At 46.2% G+C, this 24525-nt stretch overlaps 1 protein-coding gene across 2 annotated transcripts in view; it reads right to left on the reverse strand.

Annotated features, from left to right (window-relative positions):
• Positions 1 to 3307: 3307 nt before the first annotated feature.
• LOC123766251 (putative neural-cadherin 2) overlaps positions 3308 to 24525 on the reverse strand; it is a 49687-nt gene continuing 28469 nt past the window's right edge. The window contains exons 4-23 of one of the 2 annotated variants that reach the window (XM_069301451.1): positions 23424 to 23657; positions 21187 to 21362; positions 20893 to 21039; positions 20246 to 20422; positions 16108 to 16507; positions 15405 to 15607; positions 14599 to 14762; positions 14175 to 14343; positions 13650 to 13955; positions 12022 to 12177; positions 10961 to 11100; positions 9711 to 10056; positions 9122 to 9361; positions 8680 to 9018; positions 8268 to 8538; positions 7868 to 8057; positions 7216 to 7448; positions 6486 to 6692; positions 5522 to 5692; positions 3308 to 4719 (exon numbers count right to left, since the gene is read on the reverse strand). In XM_069301451.1, coding sequence (XP_069157552.1) covers positions 4394 to 4719; positions 5522 to 5692; positions 6486 to 6692; positions 7216 to 7448; positions 7868 to 8057; positions 8268 to 8538; positions 8680 to 9018; positions 9122 to 9361; positions 9711 to 10056; positions 10961 to 11100; positions 12022 to 12177; positions 13650 to 13955; positions 14175 to 14343; positions 14599 to 14762; positions 15405 to 15607; positions 16108 to 16507; positions 20246 to 20422; positions 20893 to 21039; positions 21187 to 21362; positions 23424 to 23657 — 4595 coding nt within the window. In that variant the 3' untranslated portion in view covers positions 3308 to 4393. Of the gene's footprint in view, positions 4720 to 5521; positions 5693 to 6485; positions 6693 to 7215; positions 7449 to 7867; positions 8058 to 8228; positions 8539 to 8679; positions 9019 to 9121; positions 9362 to 9710; positions 10057 to 10960; positions 11101 to 12021; positions 12178 to 13649; positions 13956 to 14174; positions 14344 to 14598; positions 14763 to 15404; positions 15608 to 16107; positions 16508 to 20245; positions 20423 to 20892; positions 21040 to 21186; positions 21363 to 23423; positions 23658 to 24525 lie in introns of both variants that reach the window. The other variant, XM_069301446.1, reaches the window with a different exon arrangement.

Here is a 24525-nt window from a genome sequence, read left to right on the forward strand (position 1 = left end):
CCTAGTGTGTGGTGGCGGCCGAGACTGTCCGCCCCACGACCTCTCTCACCCTAGTGTGTGGTGGGGCCGAGGCCTGGGGAACATCAACGCTAAAGAGTAGAACAACATATGCTTATGATAAATATGGGGAGAGGGAAAGGAAGAAAAAGAGCCTAAATTAAAAAAAAAACGGTAATGAAACCCCTCGATAAGACTGATTTAAGATCGACAGTCATTCTTCTTAACGACTTACGTAAAATATCGTAATTTTTTAAGCTTATCAGTACCAGCTTAAGCTTCCACGTCGGGTAGAAAGGGTCCCAGAGAGGCAGTGTCGGCTCCGGTGACAAAGGCCGCCCTGCAACAACCAGATTAGCATTTGTGCCGAAATCACAATATATGGAAGTAGCTTATCGAGTGGTTTATAGTATTTATTGTGTGGCGGCACCTGAGCGATAGGCAAGGACCCGGCCACACACACTAATGTGCACGAGAGAGAGAGAGAGAGAGAGAGAGAGAGAGAGCGAGAGAGAGAGAGAGAGAGAGAGAGAGAGAGAGAGAGAGAGAGAGAGAGAGAGAGAGAGAGAGAGAGAGAGAGAGAGAGAGAGAGAGAGAGAGAGAGGAGGGAGGGAGGGAGGGAAGGGGATGGGGCTCGGAATCACAAATGGACTGGAGAAATGTAGGAGAGTATTAGGTAAATCGTACGAGCAGTGAACAACTGGAGCGTACAGATACTAAACAAGTGAGGTATTACCAAACTTTAATACACCAGAGAAGATAAGAGGTAGAGGAGACATGATCACAACCTAGAACATTCTCGGAGGAATTGAGAAAATGGATTATAAAGTATTGTTTTGGTGTGACAGGACGAGAGGGCATGGATAAAAACTAGACGTCCAAATGAGCCAAGTGGCTGTCAGGGTGCCACTTGAGTGTAAGAGTATCGAGCAAGCGGGATGAATTGAAGGGGAAATGTAGTTGAAGCCTAATTACGGACGTAGTTTCATCAGTAGGTATAGGCCAGTGAAGAAGCTCAACCCGTCCTCGGACCATGTCTCTTCCATCCAGCGGACGACCCCAAATACGCAGTCATCAATTTTAACATGTTCATTCACAACAGGAATTATATCAAATATAAATTAATATAGTTTTTTATTAGCATATTGTACATATTTAGGCACTGGTATGGTTAGGTTAGGTTTTTAGGTTCGTTGGCGATTATTTGTATTTGTAGTACGCGGGTGAAGTATTTACAGCGTTGTGGTTTGAACAAAATTCGTCAGTGAAGCACTTGTTCCGGAAGTGTTCGGACGTCATCAGTTATGAGTCGTGTGTAAACCATTTTTCATTCATAAACAGGGGGTTTGGCGGGTGTATGGAATGGACTTTGGCTCTTTGTTTGGAGGACGGGCTGATATATGATTGGCCGCTGAAGAGACTCACAGAGCTCGCCCTTCACCACCAATACGTTCATACATCACGTATGTTTGGTCTTGTGTATATTTTCCAACACCTATATTTTACCTCACACACACACACACACACACACACACACACACACACACACACACACACACACACACACACACACACACACACACACACACATGTTTGACTTCACCGCATGTTTGACCTCACGTATTTTTTTACCTCAAATATATTTTCAAGTAACAAGACATAATGCTGATTTAACTTTACGATCGCGCCCACCTCCTTTCCCTAGACATCTAAACCCCTTCCTGTTAATTCCTGTCCCGATTCTGCTCGGGGGTTCCTGGCCCAGGCCGGAACTGCATGTAAATCACCTCCGTTTGTAGGGTTTCTGCGGCCCATTTGCATTTGAATGGGGTCGTTCTTAAGGGCTATTGTACACATCAAGGCTGTTGGGGACGCGTCGCCATGATGAGAACACTGCCCAGGACACACACCAGGGGGTACGTCTCCCTGTGAGGTATTTCAAGCACCTACCTTCTTTCTAACATGAATCACAATAACTCATATACTCACATCAGTCCCAGACAATTGTATTATTGTATAGGTGTATTTGCAGCGAGGCAGATGCTGACGAATATGGATTGCATGGCCTGCACTATGGAAAATCTGGTGGTTGGCACACTAGACACGACGAAGAAGTCAATGATATCATTAAAAGAAGCCTTACCTCTGCTCAGTGTCCAGCAGAGAGAGATCCCCGCAACCTATTGAACCGTGACTCTGTTAGCTCTGCCGGCCGACCAGACGGAATCACACTGCGCCCGTGGAAGGGTGGCAGACAGTTGGCGTGGGACTATACATGCGTATCCACCCTGGCAACCACATACATCAACCTCTCTGCCGGCACAGCAGGAGCAGCGGCGACACGCAGAGAAAGATACAAGTCAGCCAAGTACAGGGAATTAGATCATCGGTACAACTTCGTTCTAATAGGGTCTGAGACCCTAGGCCCATGGGGAGAGAGTGCAAGAAGGTTTCTTAAGGATCTTGGTTCCAAGCTCATTGACACTACGAGACCCTAGAGCGGCAAGTTTTCTCTTTCAGCGCCTCAGTGTCGCGATCCAGAGGGGGAAATGCCCGCTGCATCCTCAGTTCCTGCCCGGCGTCGGAGGAGTTCGAGAAAATCTACAGCCTCTAGAAAGCGAACTTTTTCTTGTGTCCTCTCAATGTTCATTTTTTGTATAAAATCAGATATGTAACTGTATAACCTTGCATAATAAAGTGTACACCATAAAAAAGGGGGGTGGTAGGAGAAGTGAACACTCACACGTATTCAGAGAAAATAGTTTTTCTCTGAATGTTCTGTGTTCCCTTCTTTGAGGCTGTGGGTCCCAATAATTGCACCAGAGGTGGTACCCCCCCTATATATATATATATATATATATATATATATATATATATATATATATATATATATATATATATATATATATATATATATATATATATATATTTATATATATATATATATATATATATATATATATATATATATATATATATATATATATACTCAAAGAACTGTCTGTTCCGGTAAGAAGACGGAATGTTCTACTTTTGTGGCATTTAGTGCTGAATAGCTTAATACACTTTATATACGAAACTTATTTGACAAGACAAACAAAATATACCAATGTCGGGGGACAGGCTTCTCGAGGTCACTCTAGTCAATGGGCTTGGCTGTCAACGCGGTCACCTGTCTAGATTCCGGCCAGGCCCAATGGTTCTTATCCCATTGACAAAGTGAACAATACATTAACCATTACGCCTCGCCATGTATAGTATATATACCATGCCGAAGACATGTGGGATATCTAAAGGAGAATAACACACATTTATGATTAAAAGGTATAATTCAGATATTCTATAAAAATACAAAATATCCGAAATCACGTCACATTTGATCCCCTTTTTTCAAACATTTTGGTCACAAAATGTTAATACTAAATTAGTAAAAGTAAAAGTAATTGGTAAAAGAATATCACAGCCTAAAACATCCAGTCAACAAATGGAAATGTCGTGTCACTCAGAGAGAGAGAGAGAGAGAGAGAGAGAGAGAGAGAGAGAGAGAGAGAGAGAGAGAGAGAGAGAGAGAGAGAGAGAGAGAGAGAGAGAGAGAATTGATTTTGTGTCAATGTTATTTCGTAGTTCAGAGTTGCTTGTAGGCGTTCTCGACAAAGTACCGGACCCACCGCCTGTTCTGGCTTGTAAAACTCAACTCTGCCAGAATTTTTAAATTTAAATTTTGCCCCGAGGGGCGAGTTTATTGGGCAGCGCCACTCATCTTGTGAATGGACACACCGCGATAGCCGCATGTACAACACTCCCCAATAGGAAGAAAACCCGCTGGGTTGTTCATCCTGTCACTTGTACCCAGACACAGCTGGGACTTGCTTAACTGTCTCAAGTGAACAGCTCCTCAAACAAGAAGATTAACATCTATCAACCCTTAAAAGCTTATGTTGTTAGGCTGTAGACAAGTGTTTAGTGCTTCCTCCTCACTGGCTTAGTGCTTTCCCCGATAATTACCTTACCTTGGTCACACTTTATTTCACAACACATATTTTGTACATTTATTTTCAGGTTACTTTAAACAATTCACATTTATCCTAAAATTTGAGGTTCCTTTTAAAGTTCCATTTAGCTAACAAAAAATTTAATTGCATTTTTTGTATTTCCTGATCTTTTCTTTGGGTTATCATGCTTTATTTCCATCGTGTGACTATGCACTGCGTGGTAATTCATAATCGCAGTGATTGAATCAAATCAGAGAAACTAGTTTGATTGAGTTCGAAATTCAATTTTGGAAATTCATTTCCTGAAGTCCATTAAGCAAAATCGTATTGTTTTCCTGGTTGCTTAGGTCCATCACGTATGGGATCAGGTAGAGTGTTGCACCTGTAGGACCTACTTGATTAATTCAACACATTGTCATGCCTTCTCCTTCCTGGGACGTCGACTTGAGAACCTGATCATTTGCCGGTTGAGTGTCTTCAGGAGATAATCCTGCGTTCCTCCTCACTGCGGCAGGAATCTTGTCACCGTTGGAACACAGTGACCCTGACTGTCCAGCTGTCCTTCGTGCCAAAGGAGGATTTGCATTACCCCTTCGATGATCATCAAGTTTGGACGCAAGTGAGGGGGATTTGGCTGCATCGGGAAGGTTCTTCAGCAAATCCACAACTTCAAGAAATTCCGGAACAAGTAGTTTAAAGTTTTCTGTATCACATTGCTCCTCCCGAAGACCTGTTGAGAAAAAACAAACAAAAGAGATACATAAATACAAACGGCGTGCCAATAACGTGGCTAAAATTTAGACACCCAACCCACACATGTGGAAAATAAATACAGTGACGAGGTTTCGGTTCGTCCTGGACCACTACCAAGTCGAATCTTCTTTTATTATGAAATGTGTGGGATGGACGTCTACATACAATAAATGTTCCCGTTATATGCTTGCAGAATTTCCAGATAAGCGTGCAGGTCATAATGAAAGTTTGCCATAATGATAGATTTATATATCAAATAAGACAAGAAAAACACAGTCATTACGATAATATTCTATTAGTGATTACTAAATGCATCCGAGATATTAGTATAAAGATTATACGGAGACCAGTAGAAATCTGACGACAGTAATGTGTCTCTCCGCAGTTAAAGCCAAGAGTTTAATTAGTGGTTCTCTGATTAAACTTGACAGGAAGCAGACTTCTTAATAATGGAAATATGGCCAAACTGTTAATAACGTGATATATTGAATTGTAGGTGAGACAAGTATTGCCTGAAGATGTGCTACCTGAATTACAAAATTACAAACCTTTCCTCAACTTGTCTTGGGGTCTTAACAGTTACAGACGTGTATTCTGTACTTTGCAGTTACAGATCTGTCTTATGAACTTTGCTGCTATAGACCTGACTTGAGAACCTTGCAGCTACAACTGTGACAAGCCCTGCGGCTACAAACCTGACTTTCAGACCTTGTAGCTGCGGACTCGACTTACGAACTTTGCCATTACAGACCTGACTGACGAACCGTGGAATTACGGACCTGATAATGCTGAGGACAGAGACCCGGCAGATGATCCGTCTCCCTCGTAGGCGTAGGCTCGAAGGTCGTCCTTGGCTGGCAGGGGGTCTGAGCCCCCCACGCCTCTGCCTGCCAGCGCGCCCGCACCGACACTGACCGCAACCCCAGCACTCACAGACACGACCCCACCTCCTGGAACATCGGGGATGACACGGACTTCAGTGGTATATATATATATATATATATATATATATATATATATATATATATATATATATATATATATATATATATATATATATATATATATATATATATATGTCGTACCTAGTAGCCAGAACTCACTTCTCAGCCTACTATGCGCGGCCCAATTTGCCTAATAAGCCAAGTTTTCCTGAATTAATATATTTTCTCTAATTTTTTTCTTATGAAATGATAAAGCTACCCATTTCATTATGTATGAGGTCAATTGTTTTTTATTGGAGATAAAATTAGAGTAGATATATGACCGAACCTAACCAACCCTACCTAACCTAACCTAACCTATCTCTATAGGTTAAGTTAGGTTAGGTAGCCGAAAAAGTTAGGTTAGGTTAGGTTAGGTAGGTTAGGTAGTCGAAAAACAATTAATTCATGAAAACTTGGCTTATTAGGCAAATCGGGCCTTGCATAGTAGGCTGAGTAGTGAGTTCTGGCTACTAGGTACGACATATATACATATATTTAAAGGTTTGGTGACTGGCTGCATAATATTGCAAATAAATGGCTAATACAACAAAATGGTAGTCAATAATGTAAAAAAGTGGGCCTAGCCACATCGATACAGGTGTGGTCACAGAAAATGACAAATCATAACAAATACAACAGTAGTAATAACAAATAGTAATATTGATTTATAATAATAATAATACTAAAATGCAAAGCATAACACCATGACCACTGCCAAAGTGTCCAAGCAACACCACGAGAGGAAGCTGCAGCCCACCTGTGCACTGGGTGAGAGACGGAGGAGGTCCATGCTGCAGACCCTGAAGGAGGGCCTGGTGGCGCTCGTCTCCCAGCCTGGTCAACACCTCCATCTCCTCGTGTTTAGCCTTCGCTCTCAGACCTTGTTCCTCGCTCTGGCGTCCTCCCGATCCCCGGGGGACCCGCTGACGGCGCAGCCGCAGGGACACCACCACGCCCACCACCACTAAACCGCAGGTATAAGGACCAGTAGCAACGAAGAACTTTGCGCTTCTTTATTTGAATTATCATATTAGAATAACACGAAGGAAATGGGTTGGGCTGTTGAGAAAACAATATGACTGTGGATTGGAAAATCAGGTAAGAATGAGTTGAAAAATGTTGTGGCCCAACCATTTTGAATTTTATATTGTGAATTGTGAAAATATGCACCAATAATAATATTGAATTGCAGTATCTTTCAATTTCCCAAGTCATGTGTTTTGTATGGGGGACTGATAAATATACGACATTAACACTATCACTAAACACAAAGACACGATTGCTGCGCCAGTAATAACTATTACGAACTCAGCAGAAACTTGACAGTAAAGGCAGGTCACATAGCATGCTTAGATCAACGCTGGAAGGATACGAACCTTCTTTAAAACTATAATATAGAAAATGCCACGAAATGCAGATACAGTATTAGATTCTGGAACTGAAACACTTAAAAAAAAAAGAATGATAATATGGGGCACTATACTAACCCAGAAGTAGTAGTGACACTGTAAGGGCGGCGATGGCCACAGGGGCCGCTAGTGGGTGGCCCGCGGTGGCCACTTCCGTCCACTGGCAATGATCGCCTGTGTGGCCCGGGCCGCAGACACACTGGAAGCCGGGCCGCAGGTTGTAGCAGGAGCCGCCATGCAGGCAGGGCCGCCATGCGCACTCGTCCACGTCCTCACAGGCGCTTCCCACCACCTGCTCTCCTGGACCACAGCTGACCAGGGGGGGAAAGCAACATTCCTGGTCATTTTTGAGAGGTCTCTTGAAGTGGGAGACGTCGTGTTACGGTGTCTATGGCCTTAAATAACTAGCCTTGTTGCACAATTAATAGTAAACTGCATTCGCCTGAGGAGCTGTTAAGGTAATTTGTGCAATTTGTTAAGTTATTAACTATTAAAGTGCGCGAACTCAGTGTTATCAGGACATATGTGTGTGTTTTAAACGAAATAAGTGTGTTATGAGGGGCAATTAAGAGTATTATGAGGGCAATAAGTGCGTTATAGAGGCAATAGGCGTGTTATGAGGACAATGAGTGCGTTATGAGGACCATTTAGTTTGTAATAAGTACAATATGTGTTATGAAATCCTTTATGACCTCGGTGTTAAGAGACTGGAGGCGACTAGGTGACTGACCTGCAGGTGGCGGTGCCCCAGGTGGAGACACAGGAGAGGGGCGCGTCGCAGGTGGCATTCAGGCAGGCATCAGGGGCGGTGCAGCCAGGCTCCAGACCCTGCCAGCTGGTCACCTGACCCCACCTGCTGCCATTCACAGCTGGCGGCAGCTGCAGCTGACGGCCTGAGACACGTACGTCGTCGATACAGCCTGACAGGCCACATAAAAATAAAGCTAACATACACTTACTTTCCATATGATAGCCACATTGAAAATAAGAATAACCACATGAATAAGATGAATAACCACAATCATAACAAGAATAACCACAATGAAATAGGAAATAAGAGCTGCAGTTAGACCCAGTCTAGCTAGACTCACTGTCCTGTAGATCGTCCACAACGCTGGCGAGACTCATACCCACAAAGTCCGGAAAGCCTCCCAATGTCACCCCATCTTCTAGCTGGGAGACGGGAGGCTGGGAGACGCTCCCTTCTCTCTCGGGCATCTCTAGTGACACTAGAGTCTCGTTGCGTCGCCAGAAGTCGCCGTCGTCGACGCTCACCACCAGGTTGGGGCCGTGATGCTCCGCCCTGACGGTGTGCCAGGCGCCGTCACCCACCGGCCGCCCCTCCACGCATGCCGCCCGCGCCGCCCCTGCGGCCGACGCGCAAACCACTCCATCCCGCAGCTATGTAAATGTACCATTTGACATATTATTAGCTGACCTGAAGTGCTTATAACGTACGAAATAACGCATTCATATAGTATGGTCACAAATAAAAGAGAATAATGATGGTGTTAAGTTTAACGTCATATAAAATTCTCCTACTTGAATTGTCAATGCCCGGGAATGTTGGTGGGCGGCGAGGTGCAGCAGGAGGCCATGTCCTGTGCTGCGGGTTCTGAGACGCAGCTGCACCATCACCATCTGTGGCGCCGGCATGAAGCTCAGCGCCAGTTTCACAAACGACGAAGGTCCAAAAGTGGCAGGAACGGTGGGCGTGGCACAGTTGGGCCCCGCCCACCCTGGATCACACTCACACACTGGGTGGTTGATGCCACCCACACACAGGCCGCGGTGCCCACAGCCACCCGGACACGCCGCCGTCTGGAAGTGGCAGCCGCCCTTACTACCGCAGCTGTAGGCGGGTTCCCCGAGGTCCACCAGCTGTAAGGAAGCTACGGGACAGTCAGTTGATGCATCGCCCGCCCTGCCCGCCGATACAGCAGTTTCTTCCACAAACTGACAGCCTCAATGGGCATAACCTCACCTGACGGTCGAGTGTGAGGTGTGAGAGACAGCCGTCTAGTGGGCGTGGCGTGGGTGCTTCACGCCATCCGTGGTGGGCGGGGTTTGGAGGCGCGTGTGCCAGTCCTCCTACTTGCAAGGGACCTAAGGCAAACCACCTCTTCAGGGGCTCAGGGCTGAGCCAGGTCCCTCGCGCCCCGCACTGAGAGTCGTCGCTACTGTCCTGTTGGCGCCCACACAGGTCTACCATCAGAGACGCGCCCTTTGTGCCGAGGAAAGGGGAAGTGGTATTATTTTATAGTCAGAGTCAGTCGTTTACTTGGCACGGAAAAGGTGCAACATTTGTAAAGGGAATACTCAACTGGTCCAATAGAAACGAGGGAAGTCACTGAAAGGTGCCACCTCTTGGGTGGCTTAATGTTCATCAATCAATCAACTTTTCACCATTTGAACCCTGCCTTTGATAATATTGACAAAAGTCACGCACACACAAGTGTGTGCGTGACTAGATGTGTTTACAGTGTCGAGCGTCTGTGCTACTTGACCTAAACGACAGTGAACATAGATGGTATACCGGTCACCGTCGTTGGCTGTGTATAAGCGTGACTTACGTGAGCGTGGAGGTGAAGATGGATGGTGTGCCAGTCACCGTCGTTGACTGTGCGGTTGACCTCCAGTTTGAGAGCTTCGGCGCCTCCCTCCAGCAGCAGCTGAGGACGCCCACGCCACACTTGTAGAGCAAGCATGGGCGTGGGTGGGTCGTCCGGGTGGCGTGGGACGGTCGCCAGAGGGCCGGAATAGAGGACGAGGGCGTGGGGACGGCGTGTGAGGAGCCGGAGAGATATGGTGGTAGGGAAGCAGGGAGGCAGCGGGCGGACCCACGCCCACCCGTCGCCTGTGAAGGTGCGGGCCAGCACTTTGCACCGCGCCCCCCACGACCCTCCTGGACACACGCACCTGCACAATGCAAAACAGTTTACAACACAAAATTACCGAAGTATAAAAATACACAGCTACGGATGTACTTTTATTTAAATTCACAGTCGGTAATATGAATATATTTTGTGTCGGCCAATGCACGAGCGCTCCTCAGAACCACATTCGTATACACTTAGGGAAGGGATTTTGTAATTGAGTGAAATTTTGATGTAAATATGAATGCGGCTGTTCATGAGGATGGCAACCCATCCTCATGAACAATAATCGAACACTCGATGACCCGGCAGTCGTCTCTCTCCCCTCCCCCCTCCCAACGCCCCTGTTTATGAATTAAAACCCTTCACACATGACACCTGATAGGCAGCCTGCTGTCTTCCGTGTTCGACCTGTACGTCACAATGCTTCACTAACGTGCTGCGAATACATATCATTAACAGAAACAAAACACCTAACCTACCGTAGCCCCTCTCAAAATGTATCATACTCATTTTTATTTTATTTTCTATTAAGAGGGAGGGGGGGGGGGGTCTGCTGCGGCTTAGGCGAACGTAACCTGAGAACGGTTTGCTGTCACTGCCATTCCGTAGAGGTGGTACTTGCCTCTTTAACAACACTGGATGATGGAACATAAGTACTTTTTTCTTTTTTTACCTCATCGGGAGAGTGAACTTGTGCACATTGCACCTTGGAGGAGACAGAGCTTGACACAATACACCATGAAGAGTGGGGGCATGTAGTTAACCAGACCAGGTTAACTACATAAATTCAAATAAGACTGTATTTGTGCATACTACACCACAGGAAGAGAGAACTAAAGCACGCTAAACCACGGAGAAGAAGCCCCTTAAACAAGGAAGGTGGTACTTGAGCCCATGTCTCAACTTGGGCAGGAGCACATGACCAAAATACACCGGTACGTTACCTGTTGCCGGTAGAGGTGGCCACACAACGCCCACCGTTGAGGCAGGAGGAGGCCGTGCAGGTCTCGTACTCGTGGGCGTGGCAGGAATGGGCGTGGGAGAGGCGTGGGGTCACCAGAGATGTCGAGTTGATGTCCACCACCTGAAGAACAATCGTCTGTTTTGATTTTCCTTTACCATATTGTGTGTGTGTGTGTGTGTGTGTGTGTGTGTGTGTGTGTGTGTGTGTGTGTGTGTGTGTGTGTGTGTGTGTTTGTATAACTCACATTGGCGTAGTTATAGGTATTAATATTTAACTCAGATTCAATAATATATTCTAGTACATATATTCAGGTATATATTTAAATCAGTGTAGAGAGCCTCCATACAGTTCCTCATAGTCCTTGATTATTCAGATATTAAATTTCTGTATTAAGTACCTGTTACTCATCCTGGTATGAGTATACCAGTTATAATGTTCATCTATGTGCCTTTGTTCGTATTCCTCTCGGGTATTGGAATATATTCTCATTTATTCTCCCTTGTTTTCTGTTTCCTCTCTTATCCAGTAAGGCTGGATGAGATTTAGTTGCTTAATTTTGGTTTTCGTAACCCGTTTCACCCAGGTGGCGAGCAGCAATACCCACCTGGACCACGGTATACCCATCTGGGCCACGGTATTCCCACCTGGACCACGGTGTACTCACGCAAATGTACTCGCTTAGATGTGATTGTCGGGTCAATGCTCGGCTCAGAACCCTTAGACAACGGCTGACACCTTATGACGCTTTACTTTCATTGGCACAAAACTTAATTGACCTTACTTTCACTCAGTATGGCAACCCTTGCTTTCACATAACCTTCCAAGACCTTAGCTACACTCAAGCTAGCTGACCTGCTCTCCACAGTATCTAGCTGACCAACTCTCTACAAGATCTAGCTGACCTGCTCTCTACAGGATCTAGCTGACGTACCGTCTACAGGATCGAGACGATATATTCTCCATTCATCATGGTTTAACTTTCATGCTCCAAGTCCTAGCTGAACTTTCCACTTCGTGACTAAGCTGAACTCTGCTCGTTACCTGTAGTGGTAGGGTGGTGGAGGCGCGGTAGGCGGCCGAGGAGGGATCAAGCGGGCCTGCACGGAGGGCTGGGTCATCCCGGAACCCCAGAGGCACTCCGTCAGACCAAGCGGTCGGAGACTTGATCACCACCGTCAAGTTGGTGGCCGCCTCCATCTGTGAAGAATGTAAACAAATGATTGCTCTCCAGTTGATTATAATCGACACGCAAGAATTCCATACAATTATTGGGGTTTAGACATATCTCCTACTAATTTCTTTGTAGTCCTTGGCATTTATATATATATATATATATATATATATATATATATATATATATATGCGAACAAGCCTGAATGGTCCCCAGGACAATATGCAACTGAAAACTCACACCCCAGAAGTGACTCGAACCCATACTCCCAGAAGCAACGCAACTGGTATGTACAAGATGCCTTAATCCACTTGACCATCACGACCGGACATAATGAGGTGATAGCCGAGGCTATTTGAACCACCCCACCGCCGGCACTCGGATAGTAATCTTGGGCATAGCATTTTACCAAATCACCTCATTCTTTGGGGCACACGTGAGGAACACAAATGCGAACAAGCCTGAATGGTCCCCAGGACAATATGCAACTGAAAACTCACACCCCAGAAGTGACTCGAACCCATACTCCCAGAAGCAACGCAACTGGTATGTACAAGATGCCTTAATCCACTTGACCATCACGACCGGACATAATGAGGTGATAGCCGAGGCTATTTGAACCACCCCACCGCCGGCACTCGGATAGTAATCTTGCTTCTGGGAGTATGGGTTCGAGTCACTTCTGGGGTGTGAGTTTTCAGTTATATATATATATATATATATATATAATGAAGGTGAAAACATGGGGGGATACATAAGGGATAAACATAGGGGCTGCAGAAGGCTTATTGGCCCATACGAGGCATCTCCTATCTAAACACAAAGATTAATCCAGTGTAATTGGCCTGTTATGTTGGACATTGTCTTCTGTGTTGGCATCGATATGTTCTTGTCTTGTCCTTACTCTCATGGTGGGTAGAGTAAATAGTTCCGTGATTTGGGTGTTCATGGTAGGTCGCTCTATTCTTATGTGAATTGCCTCAAGAATATATGGAAGAATAATTTAACGGTAAGTTCTCCCCTTAGCTTCTTCCTCCTTCTGACCATATGGTTTGTTATAGACCATATGGTTTTGTTTCTTGAGGCAATTCACATAAGAATAGAGCGACCTACCATGAACACCCAAATCACGGAACTATTTACTCTACCCACCATGAGAGTAAGGACAAGACAAGAACATATCGATGCCAACACAGAAGACAATGTCCAACATAACAGGCCAATTACACTGGATTAATCTTTGTGTTTAGATAGGAGATGCCTCGTATGGGCCAATAAGCCTTCTGCAGCCCCTATGTTTATCCCTTATGTATCCCCCCATGTTTTCACCTTCATTGTATTATCACCTGACCTAATGCGGGTATAAAATCAACTAATATATATATATATATATATATATATATATATATATATATATATATATATATATATATATATATATATATATATATATATATATATATATATATATATATATATATCACATATAAGGACACACCTGTTGTGAGTGCAAAGCTAGAAGACCTTGCAATTTGATAGGATCCATGAAGCTTCCCTTCCGGTCTCTGATGCTGATCCACACGCTGGCCTCCGGGGACTGTCTGTCTGCTGTTTCTTGAGGTGTGTCGTGTTGGTAGGCCGGGTCCAGGTGGGTCGGGTCCAGGTGGTTCGGGTCCAGGTGGGTCGGGTCCAGGTGGGTCGGGTCCAGATGGGTGGAGACGCTCACCACCTCCACCGTGTGGGCGGCCTCACCCACCACCCGCTGCACACCTTGTATCACCTGACCCACTCCGCCACCGCCCTGCTGTTTAGCGCCGCAACAATGAGTATAAAATTTAATTGATGCTTCTAAATTTTTAGAATACATGGGATTGCATGAAGAACATAGGAGCACATGGAAGAACATGGGGCACACGGGAGAACATGGGAATAACAGATAACAGACGACCTTCGTTATATGCTCGGAAAGTAGAGACAATCCACACTTCTAACTAAATTCTGTGTTCACACTATAAAAGCCCACCTCTGGCGTCCATCCCTTGGCGAGGTGGGCGGGAGTGGTGGGCGTGAGGGTGATGGGCGCGGCGTGGGCAAGGGCGTCGGGCGTCAGTATCCTCACAGCCACAGTCACGTTGGCCTCTACGTCTCGCTGACCCCACAGCTGATCACTCACCGCGAACTGCAGCTCATATCTGTTGGGTAGCAACACTGAGCTTACACGATAGATAAAAGCGGCGGATTGCCTCATGTACCGTCGAAACCTAGCGAAGGTTTCAATCCCAGATTGAGCATTAGTTAGGTACTTTCCGAGGTACTTATTGTGATCCTCCTGGCCTGGTTGGTAGAGCGACAGTCACGTATTTTTGCAGGTCTTAGTTCAAAATCCCTCACGATTTAAGTGAATGAAATGCTATGAGGATTCAGAATGAATGGCTGAGGAGACTTACCTGGCCTCCCTCACCTGGCTGGAGGCGAACAGGTCACCAGTGTTGGTGTTGAGGGAGAAGAGCGGGTGTGGGGACCCCAGCCAGCGGAACGTCTTGTCCCCAAGGTCCCAGTCGTCCGGGTCGTCCACGAACACCCGGCCCAGCGGTGCGTCCGACCCGCCGCCCTGCAGGAGACGAGAAAACCCATTATAAACCAAGGAGACAGCCATAATATGAGTAATTAAGGGAATGTGAAATTTGATGCATGTGAGAGAAGACATGAAAATGAATGGGGACAAAGGTAAAGTTATAGCACTTTAGAGACAATTATAAATTATCAAGAGAAAGTGCTTAGCCATTATGACTATATAGCACTTGGAAGGGATGAGGATAAGGATTTGGGATTGGACGGAGGAAAGGAATGGTGCCTGTAAGTGGCCGATGAACATAAATACCTTGGGTCTGGGTTTGTTAAGTGAGAAATTTGTACAAAGTTGAGAACAGGATCAATCGGGAAAGGAAAGTAGCTGGTGCAATGATTGCTTTGGTTAAGGAAAGTAAAATAATAGATGCGGCCAGACGCTTGCATGAAGAAGCAGTAGCGCCGTCGCCTATGTATGCTTACGAGATGTTGGTGTTAAACCAGTATATGTTAGGAAAGAACATAGAGGTAGGTATAAAAATAAATAAAAAATAGCACGATTGAGTAGAGTCGGAGTGTAACTGAAGAGCAAGAAGAGGCAAGAATACTAAGCCATTGTTTGACTGACTCAGCATCTGCAAGTTAATAATCTTTTTCTTGGGAAACGTTTTAACAGAATTCCCACCTGGGTCTTCCAGAGGTAGACGGTCTTGGCTCCAGGCTTCATGGGGTTGTCGTTGATGTCGTCGACGATGACTGTGACTGTGTGGGTGGCGGACACCCCGCCCGCGTCAGCCACCACCACCCCCACCAGCAGCTGACGGTGCTCCTCTCTGTCCACGGGGCCCACTGTCCATACCTCGGCCCCGCCTCGACCACTGTCCAGGTCTGTCAAGGTTTAAGGTGGTCCCACTGAGCTATAACAGGAGTGGATAGATGAGGAAAAATAACTATGGAAACTTCATCCATATCGGAGCACCAAAGGTGGAGCATTATGCATATGTGGTTTTTAGAATTTCCCCATTCCCCACATTTCTAAAAAAAATACATCGCCAACTTACTTACATGAATATAAAAAAAATATAGACTGGTTACGTATATGTTATTCATAAGATCTCAGTATCGAGAGAGAGTGAATAACTTATATACGTTTGTTTATGTAAAGGATAAGTTAGATTACATCACGCAAGGCTACGATGTGTTTGGTCACGTTATTTTAGGATATGGCGGAGTTGGATAAAGGTAACTAGACATTAAACGCCCGGAAAACCCAGCTTTGAAGGAGGATAAAAATCTTTCCATCGTTTGATCGCCAGGAAGAGAACTTGAACAATCACAGCATTTATAGTTACATAAGAGTGAATAAATTTATATTCTAAAGTACTCACGAGGGTCGAACTTGAGCGAGATGTGGGCGAGGACATGGGCGGGGTTTGTGGGCGCCAAGGAGAAGTTGAAGGGCGGGCCGTGCCCCAACGCCCACACGTCGTGGTCGGTGGCAGTGAGGGCGCCCAGGAGCGTGGGCGCGGCGCCCTCGGTCACATGGAAGAGTGTGGGCGGGAGGAGGACGGGCGGACTGTCGTTGACGTCGGTGACTGTGATGGTGAGGGTGGCAGTGGCGGTGAGGGGCGGCCGCCCGTGGTCCACGCCCACGATCTTGGCTACGCCTATAGCTCCGTCCGGAGCCTCGCGGTCCAGGGCGCGACGCAAGCTCACTCCTCCCTCAGAGTCCACACTGAGGGCGCCCCACGCCCCCTCCACACGATACTCCACACCCTCCTCTCCACCCTGGAAAAAAAACGTCAACCAATATGGCTGCTCGTGTGATACGCAGGGACATTCTACCATAAATTTTTTCCCGAAAATCTTAAAAAAAAAAACTTCTCTGTTGCATTGATCTGAACAGGATATATATATATATATATATATATATATATATATATATATATATATATATATATATATATATATATATATATATATATATATATATATATATATATATATATATATTTTTTTTTTTTTGTTTATCATCATTAATACATATGAGTTCTAAATGTTGGATAAATCGTGGATATTTACATTATTTTTGGAATGTTATCGTACTAGTTTCGTTATGTCATCAAGTACCAACATAACTGTCACTCGTATCAGAATTAATTATCAACTGCATGACGAGTATGACAAGCTCGTCAGTGAAATGAACAAGGCATGATCCAGATCCGACCTGTCGCACCCAATTCAGGATTTATGAATATTAAATACAAGAGTAATTAGCTGGGAGTAATTTCAATATGCACTTTGGCAGATATTGTGTGTGTTGTATGCATGTACAGGATGTGGGATCATTCTGTCTGAATCCCTGTCTCTCAACCTGTGTGTGTGTGTGTGTGAATGCGCTTGCGTCTACCTGTCACTTTTTTGCCTGTCTCTCTCTCTACCGTTACGGGGTATTCATGCCCATGCCACCTCTTGGGTGGCTTAATCTTTATCAATCAATCAAATCTCTCTCTTCCTGCATGTCTTTGTGCTTTCCCGTACTCGGCTAATTGTGCTTGCGAGGGTTAAAATTCTGCTCTTTGGGTTCCGCCTCTCAACTGTCACTAAACTATTTTACAGCTCCCTGAGCATATTGGACTCTGTCATATCTACATTTGATACTGCGCATGGAGTCTACTTCAACAGCATCACTTCCATTGGTTAAAGACTGTGTATATGCCTGCCTGTACGTGTTTGCTGGTGCCTGTCTGTTTCTGCTTTTCTGTCTACTCCTGTCTGTCTCACCAACTTGCTTTTATTCGCTCTGTCAAATTCCTCGTTATTTCTTTACTCCAGATAGGCTTATTAGATTAGATACGCTTTACATGTATTCTTGAATTCTCAAAAAGTTTGGTGCAGATTATGGCATGGGATTAGCAGGATGCTGGTACATTTTACACACTGGGAGTACGCAACACAATGTGTCAGCAGGAAATTGACTCTTTCCGGTTAAATGTCATTAATGAATTTCTGCTGCGGTCCCGGATTAATGACGGAAAGGCAAGCTCGCCGACCTAAAAAAAAACCTCTCTATGTAATATCATATCAATTGATTATTATTTAGGGTGTACATGCCAAATATTAACAAATGAAGTTAACTTTTTGATGGATTTCGATATTATTTACAGACTATTTGTAATATTATTATCATTTGTGTTCAACATGAATGTTCAACATGGGTAAATACTGGTTCAGTAACAGGGTTGTTGATTTGTGGAACCAATTGCCGCGTAACGTGGTGGAGGTGGGGTCCCTCGATTGTTTCAAGCGCGGGTTGGACAAGTATATGAGTGGGATTGGGTGGTTATAGATAGGAGCTGCCTCGTATGGGCCAATAGCCCTTCTGCAGTTACCTTTGTTCTTATGTTCTTATGTTCTAATGTCAACAGAGACAGAGACGAGGTTCCATACAAGTAGACACTTGCTAGACGATGCGGAAGAAGGGCGGGAATCCATTATAATCGGGTTATTGTGAGTGGTCCGGTAGCTGATGCTATTACAGCTTAGTTCAAGAGACTAAGTGACCAGACGAATGAGGTTTTGGATCGAGTTTAAAGCTTTTAACAAGGGATTATGTGGACGTTGTGAGAGCCTTCGAGACGTATTACAAGTGACTTACCGCAGCCCAATTTTCTTGGCCTTTCTTACCAACTTATCACTCACACACACACACACACACACACACACACACACACACACACACACACACACACACGCACACACACACACACACACACACACACACACACACACACACACACACACACACACACACACACACACACACACACACACACACACTATTTATCTCACACCCATAAAGACAGACAATTTAAAACAAGGGGGCACACGCACTAGGGGACACAGGTGAAAACTGAGTGCCCAAATGAGCCATAAAGACATTAGAAAGAATTTTGATAATGTCAGAGTAGTTAATAAATTGAATGCATTAGTAAGTAATGTGGTGGAGTCTCCAAACACAATTCTTAGTGTAGATTTGATAGAGCCCAATAGGCTCAGGAACCTGTGCACCTGTTGACTGACGATTGAGAGGCGGGACCAAGTACACGATGGTTAAATAATTCCTACAGAGAATACCAAGGACAACAGAACTCGAATAAGTATAACACAAGAGATTTATATGAAAAAACGAATAAAAACGAAAGCAGACTTTTTCCTTTACATGAAATATCAATTTAATAAAAGGACAAAAAAATGATTTATCCTTCATTCTGTTCGATGGTGTTGTATTGTCTGGAACTTGCAGGCAGCAGTCTGTATTGAAATATATAGAACGTAATGCTCGCCAGGTGAGAATACGCTGGTATCGTCATCCTGTTTATATGTGCCTCCAGAGGTAAGCTTGGCGTTATATATATACTCTTAAGATACTTTTCTGTACTCATTTTAAGAAGGTGGTTCCACTTCACTGTGTGTGTGTGTGTATTAACCTAGTTGTGCTTACGAGAGTTGAGCTCTGCTCTTTCAGCCCGCCTCTCAACTGTTACTAACTAATGTTTTTTTTTGTGTGTGTTTGTGTGTGTGTGTGTACTCACCTAGTTGTGTTTGCGGGGATTGAGCTCTGGCTCTTTGGTCCCGCCTCTCAACCGTCAATCAACAGGTGTACAGATTCCTGAGCCTATCGGGCTCTATCATATCTACACTTGAAACTGTGTATGGAGTCAGCCTCCACCACATCTCTTCCTAGTGCATTCCATTTGTCCACCACTCTGACACTAAAAAAGTTCTTTCTAATATCTCTGTGGCTCATTTGGGCACTCAGTTTCCACCTGTGTCCCCTTGTACGTGTTCCCCTTGTGTTAAATAGACTGTCTTTATCTACCCTATCAATTCCCTTCAGAATCTTGAATGTGGTGATCATGTCCCCCTTGTTACAGTGTAACCCTGCCCCTGTTGTTACAGTGTGTGTGTGTGTGTGTGTGTGTGTGTGTGTGTGTGTGTGTGTGTGTGTGTGTGTGTGTGTGTGTGTGTGTGTGTGTGTGTGTGTGTGTGTACGTGTGTGTTTGTACGTGTGTGTGCGCGCGCGTGTGCGTGCTTCAGTGTGATATTGAGGTCTATTTTACCAGAGCCTGAAGGATCACAGCTCTAATATGCAGCTTTGCAGGTAAGCCTTCAGAACGCCCACTGGCCTCCACACACATATGTAAATATCTCTATCAAGCCACCCATCTTGATACATATTTGATGGCCCTCCTCTGAGGGTGCTATTCCCTGCGCCTCTCAGTGTCTCGTACAGGAAGCGCTTCGCAGGTCGCGCCGTAGGGAGCGACCTAGACATCATATAATACAACTGCATATTGGTGCTGGCCAGAGCTTCCGGAGGCTGGCGAATTCAGTCTACCTTCTGTTATTGGAAACCCGTTTTCTGTAATGACGGTGAAGCCTTTTGAGGGCGAGAGCGTGGGCGTACTCACCATATCAGGGTTGTGGGCGTTCTCACCGTGTCAGGCGGGTGGGCGTACTCACCATGTCAGGGTCGTGGGCGGGGAGGGCGGCCAGGAGAGTGCCGGGGGCGGCATCCTCCTTGACAGTAACGTGGGCGTGCAGACGGTGGAAGTGAGGCGGGTTGTCGTTGAGGTCCCTCAGGCGGACGGTGACCCAGGCGGCGTCCATGTGACGGGGGTCCCTCCACCCCCCGCGACCCTGGCGGGAGACAGACACTTAGCACTGCCCCTGTTACAGTGTAACCCTGCCCTGTTGTTACAGTGTAACCCTGCCCCTGTTACAGTGTAACCCTGCCCCTGTTGTTACAGTGTAACCCTACCCCTGTTGTTACAGTGTAACCCTGTCCCTGTTGTTACAGTGTAACCCTGCCCCTGTTGTTACAGTGTAACCCTGTCCCTGTTGTTACAGTATAACCCTGCCCCAGTTGTTACAGTGTAACCCTGCCCCTGTTGTTACAGTGTAACCCTGCCCCTGTTGTTACAGTACAAAATCCTTATAACCTTACATATGGCTGTGTCATCATGGTCACAGCTGTCACTCACCTGTACCGTGCACCTGTCATCATGGTCACAGCTGTCACTCACCTGTACCTGACACCTGTCATCATGGTCACAGCTGTCACTCACCTGTACCTGACACCTGTCATCATGGTCACAGCTGTCACTCACCTTGTCAGTCACCTGGACCATGAACCGGAAGCCCCGGCGGTGAGTCTCGTCCTCGTAGTCGAGCGTCTGTCTGGCGAAGAGCTGCCCTTCGGCGCCCACCGTCCTGACGCCGAAGTGTTCCCATCCCCAACCACTCGCCTCCACCACCTGCCGCAGGGATGACCACACCTGTTAACTCCTTCAGGAGATACTGGACATCACACGAGGGCAAGAGTGTATATATATATACAAGTGCGTCATCCAGCACAAGTGCCTCACTCAGCACAAGTGCCTCACCCAGGAGAAGTGCCTCACCCTGTAGAAGAAGTAGTTGGATGTGTCACTGTCGAGGACGGAGAGGTGGAGGAGGGTGGAGTTGTCTGGGGGACCTTGGCCCCGGGTCTCGTCGGTCTCCAGGTCCCAGAGTGAGTGTTCCAGTCTGGGACAGTTGTCGTTGACGTCCACCAGCCGCACCACCACCACGCCCGTCCCTGTAGCGAGGAGGAGGAGGACGACCTCTCTCAGCCTTCTGCTCTGGCCACACTTACACTCCTACACACACACACACACACACACACACACACACACACACACACACACACACACACACACACACACACACACACACACACACACACACACACAGATGAGTCACAGAGATGTTAGGAAGTTTTCTTTTAGCGTGAGAGTAGTGGGAAAATGGAATGCACTTCAGGAACAGATTGTGGAAGCAAATACTATTCATAATTTTAAAACCAGGTATGATAGGGAAATGGGACAGGAGTCATTGTTGTAAACAACCGATGCTCGAAAGGCGGGACCCAAGAGTCAATGCTCGATCCTGCAGACACAACTAGATGAGTACAACTAGGTGATTACACACACACACACACACACACACACACACACACACACACACACACACACACACACACACACACACACACACACACACACACACACACATCCTCTTACACATTCACATACTCTTTCACATATACTCACTCACATAAACACATACTCACACAAACCCACCCTCTTACACACGCACACACTCTAACACCTACACACATAAAAACACATCCACTCCCACATACACACGCACTCACACGCCTAAATAGATTAACATGGGGTCATAATCATGTACTAATATTCAAAGGGAAAAGTTAAAAAAGACATAGAAGCAATGTTCAGAATGAGAAGCAATAGGATTAGATAAAGAGTTTGTTAATTGACTAAGATTAGTTACAAAGACGTGAAGAACAGTTTTACTTGCAACAAGATATGCACAGCGATGTTATGGATTAGAAAAAAAAGAAACTGTTTAGGTAACACTCAAAAAAAGGTTCAAAAGATGTGACGATCGTCAGTTAGAAAGGATTGATGAAGATTAAGCCACCCAAGAGGTGGCACGGGCATGAATAGCCCGGTAGAGCTTGAAAGGAAGGGTCAAGAAGCTAGCACTCGAATCTGCAAATACATATTGGGAGTATGCTTATTATCGGTCAATACTCACCCTTTAGGCCATCATCGTCAACACTCACCCTTGAGGCCGCCACCGTCAACACTCACCCTTGAGGCCGCCACCGTCAACACTCACCCTTGAGGCCACCACCGTCAACACTCACCCTTGAGGCCACCACCGTCAACACTCATCCTTGAGGCCGCCACCGTCAACACTCATCCTTGAGGCCGCCACCGTCAACACTCACCCTTGAGGCCACCACCGTCAACACTCACCCTTGAGGCCACCACCGTCAACACTCACCCTTGAGGCCACCACCGTCAACACTCACCCTTGAGGCCACCACCGTCAACACTCACCCTTGAGACCACCATCGTCAACACTCACCCTTGAGGCCACCACCGTCAACACTCACCCTTGAGGCCACCACCGTCAACACTCACCCTTGAGGCCACCACCGTCAACACTCACCCTTGAGGCCGCCACCGTCAACACTCACCCTTGAGGCCACCACCGTCAACACTCACCCTTGAGGCCACCACCGTCAACACTCACCCTTGAGGCCACCACCGTCAACACTCACCCTTGAGGCCACCACCGTCAACACTCACCCTTGAGGCCACCACCGTCAACAGCCACCCTTGAGGCCGCCACCGTCAACACTCACCCTTGAGGCCACCACCGTCAACAGCCACCCTTGAGGCCACCACCGTCAACAGCCACCCTTGAGGCCACCACCGTCAACACTCACCCTTGAGGCCGCCACCGTCAACAGCCACCCTTGAGGCCGCCACCGTCAACACTCACCCTTGAGGCCGCCACCGTCAACACTCACCCTTGAGGCCACCACCGTCAACACTCACCCTTGAGGCCACCACCGTCAACACTCACCCTTGAGACCACCACCGTCAACACTCACCCTTGAGGCCGCCACCGTCAACACTCACCCTTGAGGCCACCACCGTCAACACTCACCCTTGAGGCCGCCACCGTCAACACTCACCCTTGAGGCCACCACCGTCAACACTCACCCTTGAGGCCGCCACCGTCAACACTCACCCTTGAGGCCACCACCGTCAACACTCACCCTTGAGGCCACCACCGTCAACAGCCACCACCTGGATCTCGTACTCTGGAGTGGTTTCCCGGTCGAGGCAGCAGATGGCGGTGCGGACGAGACCAGTGTCGGGTTCAACGGTAAAGATGGCTTCGCCCGTGGGTTCGTAGACGACGTTCTTGGCAATGGAGTAGGTGATCCTGGCGTTGGCGCCCTCAGAGACGTCGTCAGCGTCCCAGGCAGCGATGACGGCCACTGACAGGTCTGGTATTGGAGGGTGAAAGAAGAACATATCCTTTTAAGCAAAACAATCACAAAAGATGACTTAATTTATCTTTTTTAACAGTTTGAGATTAAATTATGTTAGCTTTCACGGTGAAACAATCTTGTTTACTAAGATTGTCTGTAGATTACAGACAATGTTTTAGTAGATTACATTGTCTTAGATTGTCTTAGTAGATTACACCTCCATAATCGCTTCTAAGACGTGTGTCGGTAATGTTATAATAATTCAACAAATAACTCCTGATTTATTCTTGGTCCTCCCATACTCGCGTGGTGGCCAGCAAAAAATTCTCATATCCTCAGATCTAGTGAATTGCAAACCATTCTCAGTCTACACCATACACTACGACTGGTCGGTAAAGTGACGAGTTTGCTTCTTGTAGGGTCGTCGTTCGATCCCTGATAGTCGAAAGAGGTTAGACACCGGCCCTTCACTCCGTCCTCCCATCCCAGTTCCTGGCGTCATGTCCCGCCCAAGTGCTATCCAGTCAGACTGGCTTACAGTCAGCTTAACCAGTTTCCGTCCTTCTTCTACATGTATATATATATATATATATATATATATATATATATATATATATATATATATATATATATATATATATATATATATATATATATATATATATATATATACATACACAGCGTCGCTATGGGACTAGCGGGTGTTTGAGCTACTCCTAGGACCTGGCTGACAACCGGGCGTGATTAACAATTTCCAGTTGTGAGCCGAGGGAGAGGAGCACTGTAACTTCACTTTATCATGGAAGACGAGTGTCAAACACAGATCCCAGAGTAAAGAAAGCACCACAGGAAATAAGACAAGCAAAACACAGCAAAAGAAAAT

This window comes from Procambarus clarkii, chromosome 5 (genome assembly GCF_040958095.1).
Source record: "Procambarus clarkii isolate CNS0578487 chromosome 5, FALCON_Pclarkii_2.0, whole genome shotgun sequence".
Classification (NCBI taxonomy): domain Eukaryota; kingdom Metazoa; phylum Arthropoda; class Malacostraca; order Decapoda; family Cambaridae; genus Procambarus; species Procambarus clarkii.